General features: G+C 41.9%; 1 protein-coding gene across 2 annotated transcripts in view; it reads left to right on the forward strand.

Annotated features, from left to right (window-relative positions):
* Positions 1–6,944, forward strand: part of otud4 (OTU deubiquitinase 4) — a 32,216-nt gene extending 25,272 nt beyond the window's left edge. For both annotated transcript variants that reach the window (XM_060937758.1, XM_060937757.1), the window contains exons 19-20: positions 135–175; positions 3,592–6,944. In XM_060937758.1, coding sequence (XP_060793741.1) covers positions 135–175; positions 3,592–4,554 — 1,004 coding nt within the window. In that variant the 3' untranslated portion in view covers positions 4,555–6,944. The remainder of the gene's footprint in view (positions 1–134; positions 176–3,591) is intronic.
* Positions 6,945–7,460: the final 516 nt, after the last annotated feature.

Here is a 7,460-nt window from a genome sequence, read left to right on the forward strand (position 1 = left end):
AATCTGATGATGTTTTAGGTCATATTTATGCAGAAATATAAATTCTAAAGGGTTCACAAACTTTCAAGTACTACTGTACAATCACTTTTACATTTTACTCTACTTTGACTCAAAAACTTTTCTGTTGCTTACAGATACAAATGTCCTTAGATTCTTCTTTAACCTTGGGCTCAAGGTAAGGCTGCTTTAATTATCATTTTATAAAAGGTATTATACTTGTTTATTAGTTCACAGTAACAAGAAGTTTAATTTATAGCACCTTTCACCAACCCAAGGACGCTTTACAGAGTAATGGCACTGCCAAAGGATAAACAGAAAGAGAAACAAATCAACCAAAAGAAGACATAACAGATAGAAGACAGAAAAGGAAACCAACAAAAATGACAATTAACATGAGCATATAGATAACAGATTCGCTCAAATTATTGAAGAAGATAGAACAGTCAGTGATCAAGAGGAGGGATAGCAGAGAGAGAAGATTTGAGTTGGGTTTTGAATTTGGAAAGAGATGTACAGTCATGAAGGCACTGAGGGAGAGAATTCCACAGCTTGGGAGCTGCAACCCTACATGCCCTGGAACCCATGGTGGACAATTTAAATTTGGGGACAGAAAACAGCTCCGAAGATGAAGATCTGAGACTGCGACTGGTAGAGTAGGGTTGAAGTAATTCCATTAGAGATTGAGGAGTGTGGCCATGGAGTGCTTTAAATAAAAACAGAAGAATTTTATAGTGCCGCTCTTGCGGAGCCCCAGAGGTATAGAGTGTGGATACATAAAGAAACCCATCGAGTTGTTTTCTGATGGTTTCGGTCCTGTGCGTGCCTGCCACCACACCAGTGTTAGTCATTACCAGTCACACACACCGCCGAGTGGCCAGTGTTAGTAATTACCAGTCACACACACCGCCTAGTGGCCAGTGTTAGTAATTACCAGTCATACACACCGCCTAGTGGCCAGTGTTAGTAATTACCAGTCATACACACCGCCTAGTGGCCAGTGTTAGTAATTACCAGTCATACACACCGCCTAGTGGCCAGTGTTAGTAATTACCAGTCATACACACCGCCTAGTGGCCAGTGTTAGTAATTACCAGTCACACACACCGCCTAGTGGCCAGTGTTAGTAATTACCAGTCACACACACCGCCTAGTGGCCAGTGTTAGTAATTACCAGTCATACACACCGCCTAGTGGCCAGTGTTAGTAATTACCAGTCACACACACCGCCTAGTGGCCAGTGTTAGTAATTACCAGTCATACACACCGCCTAGTGGTCAGTGTTAGTAATTACCAGTCATACACACCGCCTAGTGGCCAGTGTTAGTAATTACCAGTCATACACACCGCCTAGTGGCCAGTGTTAGTAATTACCAGTCATACACACCGCCTAGTGGCCAGTGTTAGTAATTACCAGTCATACACACCGCCTAGTGGCCAGTGTTAGTAATTACCAGTCATACACACCGCCTAGTGGCCAGTGTTAGTAATTACCAGTCATACACACCGCCTAGTGGCCAGTGTTAGTAATTACCAGTCATACACACCGCCTAGTGGCCAGTGTTAGTAATTACCAGTCATACACACCGCCTCGTGGCCAGTGTTAGTAATTACCAGTCATACACACCGCCTAGTGGTCAGTGGTAGCAATTACCAGTCATACACACCGCCTAGTGGCCAGTGTTAGCAATTACCAGGCATACACACCGCCTAGTGGTCAGTGTTAGTAATTACCAGGCATACACACCGCCTAGTGGCCAGTGTTAGCAATTACCAGGCATACACACCGCCTAGTGGCCAGTGTTAGCAATTACCAGGCATACACACCGCCTAGTGGCCAGTGTTAGTAATTACCAGTCATACACACCGCCTAGTGGCCAGTGTTAGTAATTACCAGTCATACACACCACCTAGTGGCCAGTGTTAGTAATTACCAGTCATACACACCGCCTAGTGGCCAGTGTTAGTAATTACCAGTCATACACACCGCGTAGTGGCCAGTGTTAGTAATTACCAGTCACACACCGCCTAGTGGCCAGTGTTAGTAATTACCAGGCATACACACCACCTAGTGGCCAGTGTTAGTAATTACCAGTCATACACACCGCCTAGTGGCTCGTGCTAGCCGGTAAAGAAATAAAACAAGAAGCTGGCTATGATATAAGAAAATTCTATAACCCAGAAACAGATGGGAGCTCTGCTTTTAGGCAGTGCCTAAATCTATATATTATCGAATGTGATCTAGAACAGGAAGCCAGCGGATGATCTGGAGGATAGGGGTGATGTGTGCCCAGTGTTTAGTATGGGTGAGGACTGTAGTTGCAGAGTTTTGAATATACTGAAGATGAGCAGTGGACTTGGCTGGAAAATCAATGAACAAAGCATTACAATAATCTAGTCATGATGTAATAAAAGCATGAATGAGTGTTTCAGCATCCTTGGTGTTGAGTGCAGGACAGAGATGTGTAATGTTGCGAAGGTGAAAAAAGGCTGTTTTAGACAAGGAGTTTGTGATTTTTTAAAAAGAGAACGCAGAATCAAAGATAACACTGACGTTATGTACATTGGGTGAAGGTTTATGACCGTGTCATCAATGACCAGATTAAAACTACTATTGGAAGAGGTTACTGATTTGGAACCAATCAGAAGAAGATCCGTTTTACCAGTATTAAATTTTAAAAAGTTAGCATTCATTCACAGTTTTAGGCCATGGATGCATTCAGAGAGGGGTGGGGGCAGATGTAGAAGGCTTGCAGCAGATGTAAATCTGCATAGCAAAAATTCAAACCAAGACGATGGATAATTTGGCCCAGGGGTACCATGTAGATAATGAACAGAAGAGGACCTAAGACAGAATCCTGTGGGACACCACGACTGATGGATGCCATAGAAAACTTTATACTTGACAATGGAAATAAACTGCTGTCTATCTCACAGGTAGACAGTAAAAAGGAGTTGCCTAGATAGAGGAATAATAGTTTTAACTTGCCAGTTTGTGACGTGTAACACTTGGATTCTACACTTTTCTTGATTATTACAGTGCGTTTTTAAATAATAATTTTATTTAGTGTGATTGGAAAACCTAGCAACAGCTGGAGTCTGAGTGTTTTCATGATGTACAATGGGCTTGACCCAAAAACACTGTCCCACACTTACCTTGAGACAGGCATGTAGTTGCCAGTTTCTAAGTCCATAACTTCATCACTCACTATAGATAGAAGTGATCACTGTAGATCTATCACTTTAGATATAAATCACTATAGATACAAGTAGCGATATATTCATCTGAAATATTACATAAACGGGTGGTCAACTTTTTTTCTATCCTTGATATGTAGCCTGTAGATTTAAAATAAAGGTGTAATCTTTGTTGGACGGGTTGCTTTTACTGTGTGTACTGCCTGAGAGACGCACACTGTATTTAACCTGGCGTATTAACATCTGTGCTATGCAGAAATTCCATAAAAGGAAGGGAAACGGATGGAGCGGAGAGAGATGTGTCATTTGCTTGCAATAAATGGCATCTATTTTTGATTCTCTATCCAACTGGTAATTGGCTTGCTTAGAAATGTACTTGTTTTATTTTGCCCACAGGCATACATGTATCAGATGTTGCCTCCAGTTACCTACCTAGCACCACTGGTTCAGGCCTACCACCACATGCCCAAAGTCTCTCCTCCTCCTGTATCCTGGCAACAAGACAACTCTAGACCAATTTTTCCTTCCACCAACCCTCCCCCTGCTGGGAGCACTCCTGTTAGTCATTTTGAGGTAAGGGGCATGGTCCGCACTCCTTCTCCGATGGAAGTCGGCGTGTTCAGCCATCATTCACTACCTATGCAGATGCCATTGTCTATTGCCTCCTGTCCCACAGTATATGCAGGTGTGGGTTCAGTGCCCCCTGCTGGTCCATCACTACAGTATTCTGCCCCTCCCCTCTCTGTAGGGCCTCAGCATCTCTCTGTCCCCCCTCCCCGACATTATGGGATCCCCATACCGACAGTGCCACCAATAATGGAAGGAGGGCAGGGCGGTCAAAGGTCTTTGACTCCACAGGTAGAAAAATCATTTTGGGCAGGTCAAAGTCAACAACATTCAGAAGGTGGAGACATTAAGCCAGGGGCTGTCCCTGTTACCATGGAGATACAGCACAGTAGTGGAGCTCAAGCAGTTCTGAGTGGTGGTGTGCCAAGTAAAGGGGCGGAGCCGACGATGTTGGCCAATGGAAACAGACGAGAGAAGGGTGGTGGTTTTGTAGGATCCTCACTGAAAGACTGGGAGACGGAGAAGGTGGAGTTTGGTGATGCAGATCTTAAAAGTGGGCGTAGCTACCACAATCGGTCATACAAATCCGGAGGTAGGCATGGCCAGGATGATCGAGGAGGATTCAGGGGGCGTGGCTCACGTGGAAGGAGAGAGTATACAGGATGGACAAGATATGATGGCCAATTGCCTTACCACAGGGGGTCTGGTGGGAGGAACAGGGGGCGGGGTTACAATAACACCAGAGCAGCAGGATACTCGGGTGGGCAGTTCGCACCCACAACTAAAAGCTGACAGTCACTCGTTTCTCATGGAATTGGGTGAAGTGTTTTTGTTTTTAAAACTTTTTTCATAACTTAAAACTCTTTCTTTTTCACTGCTGTGTTTTCCCAAAAAGGTGTGTCCAGTCTGTATTTATGTTTTCATGTATATTAAAGGTAATAAAAGGTTGGAGCTGTGGGTGATTTTTCTCCACACAGTGAAACGTGGAGACAAACACCTTTTGGATGGCGCTAACCATGCACCGTATCTCTCACATGAAAAGCAACGACTGCACACATATCATCTCACTGAGGATGTGAATGTGGTGATCGGGACTACACCTGAATCTCAATGATGAGCTTTTGTTTACTGGTTGTTTTGAACCTTAGATGTGCATTTATGGCTTGTTCAAATCAAATCAGCCATGTAACAGGAAAATGGCATGACAACAGATATAGATTTTTTTAAAAACATTGTTCTCCACTTGTGAAGGTGTGATTTCAGCAAAAAATTTAAAATTACACAATTTGCCACTCCCAGTGTAGTCAATCAGCTAAGACAATATCCCGTGTTTGCTTCTTGAATTCTGATTTCATACTTGGGATTTTTTTTTTCTCAGAAAAGGCACTAGTTGGGGCACTTTTTCTGTTTATATGAAGAAAAGAAAAGTGTCTTGTGCAAAATGCACACTAGAGCCTTAACGATGCTGTAAACAGTCAGAGCTAATATTAGCTAACTAATCTAGTTGCTCTATAGATTAGATTAATTATTATCAGGAATGCAGGTGAAAAAGGTTGGTGTAACTTTGGTGATGAGGGGATTGTTTGTCTTTACTGTAGCTTTGGAGGCAGAAAATCATGAGAACATGAGCAACCACAGTTAAATTCAGACATCTTGTTCACGGACCAGTGATCGTCCTGAACAAGTGTTATTTTTAGTTGTAATATTGGCAATGAAATATTTTCAGTTTGTTGCAATTCCCATTCATTTTTACCTGTACTTTGTACTCCCATGTTTTGTTTTTCTCACTTGCAACCTGTTTGGTTAGGAGGTTTAAAAAAATGTAAAAATCACTGGGCACTTTTCTGAAAATGAACTTTTTTCAGCTTTTGCAAGGAGATTGCAGAACACCAGGAAACACCAAGCGTATGTAATAGCAACCCAAGTTATATACAAGATGCAGTATATAGCCAAATGTTTGTGGAGACCTGACAATCACACCCATAACGGGGCATGTAAGGGGCCTAAAACCTGTTCCAGCATGATAATGCCCCGTGCATAAAACAAGCTCCATGAAGACATGGTGCGTTAAGGTTGATCCCTGACCTCAACCCCATTGGATACATTTGGGATGAATTGGAATGCAAACTGCACCCCAGGCCTCCTCACCCAACCTCACTAATGCTCATATGGCTGAATGAACACAACTCCCCACAGCCATGCTCCAAAATCTAGTAGAAACCCTTCCCAGCAGAGTGAAGCTTATTAAAACAGCAAAGAGGGACGAACACTGGAATGGGATGTGCAACAAACATATACTAGTGTGAGAGTCATATGACCAAAGCCTTTCACCATATAGTGTGTGTGTATATATATATATATATATATATATATGCAAGGATAATGTAGCTAACCAGTAAAAATCTCCCAACAATCTTTCCTGCCTCAAAGCACATCCAGCAGAATGTCCTGTAGCTGTAAACATTAACTAAACCTAACTGCGTAGCGGAACACTGGAATAATACGAGGGCCGTCCTCTGGAACAACCAGCTTTTCTGCCTTCTAAAGTATAAAAGTGGATGGTGTTTGTATTTACATTCACTGATTTTTGGTTGAAAGCTTGTGTTACTCGTTAGCTTCAGCACAAAACCAAAAAAAGCAAACATCTCTCAGCTAATTGGCTATATTCAGGCTAAGTGGTGATAGGATGTAAATTTGTTCTTTTGGTTGAATTACTCTTTTAAGTACATATGAAGTTTACGATTTCATTATTTGTTTTTGTGTGAGAATTTTTTTTTTTTGCTAGTGTCTGTACATTACTCTCATCTCCAAGCTTATGATGCACATTGTTTAGAATTACAGCTTCATGCACTTTTATTTCTGAACCTGACGGAGGACTTGTTCAGACATGGAAACACAGATCTATTAAAGCCTAATGACTGCAACACTCTTCTCTGCTGAAAGGTTGATGTTCTGTCAGTTGTAGTGCCTTCGACTTTATTTGGTGGGTTTTTCAGTTCTCGTTCGTTTATGAGTTGATGAGTGTGCCTTTGAGTGTGAAGTTGATGAATGTGCCTTTTAACAAAATCTTTGAGCAGTTTTTAAATTGAGTGCCTACCGTACGTTTATCACACAACCAAAGATGCAACTGGATGCAATTTTGATACAAAACCTTAATAAAGAGATGTCTGCTTTTCTCAGAAGTTTTGTGATTTTTGTTTATAATGGAGATTTTAGTTATCTGGTTATTTATGGATACTCAGTGTTACTTATACAAAAGCATAAAAGCTGATTAACTAACCACCTAAATCAACCACGCTGACAGGGGTATTATTTTTCTCCTAGGGCACGATGAGAAAAACGCATCCCTGCTGTTACTCAGTGCCTCAAATTTCTCTCTTTGCACACGCGCGTGTGTGTGTAAAACAACTTTACAAAAAGTACAAGTAATGCCATAAAATAGCAGTACAACCCTGCACCTTTAACCCTTCTGTTTGGTTCTGATTAAAATAACACATTGACTTAGCATTTAGCTCATCAAGGCAATTAGGAAATCTTAGATAATCTGCTTGGGCAATTTAGATTAATGAATGAAACAAAATGAAATTATATATGTGTACACACACCTGCAAGAGGAACATCCTCAAGCATGGAGCTGCACTGCTAAGCAAATCTCAAGAAAAGGTCTCAATCCTGGGGACGAGGGCCAAAGTGTCATC

The sequence above is a fragment of the Neoarius graeffei genome, chromosome 13 (genome assembly GCF_027579695.1).
Source record: "Neoarius graeffei isolate fNeoGra1 chromosome 13, fNeoGra1.pri, whole genome shotgun sequence".
Taxonomy (NCBI): Eukaryota; Metazoa; Chordata; class Actinopteri; order Siluriformes; family Ariidae; genus Neoarius; species Neoarius graeffei.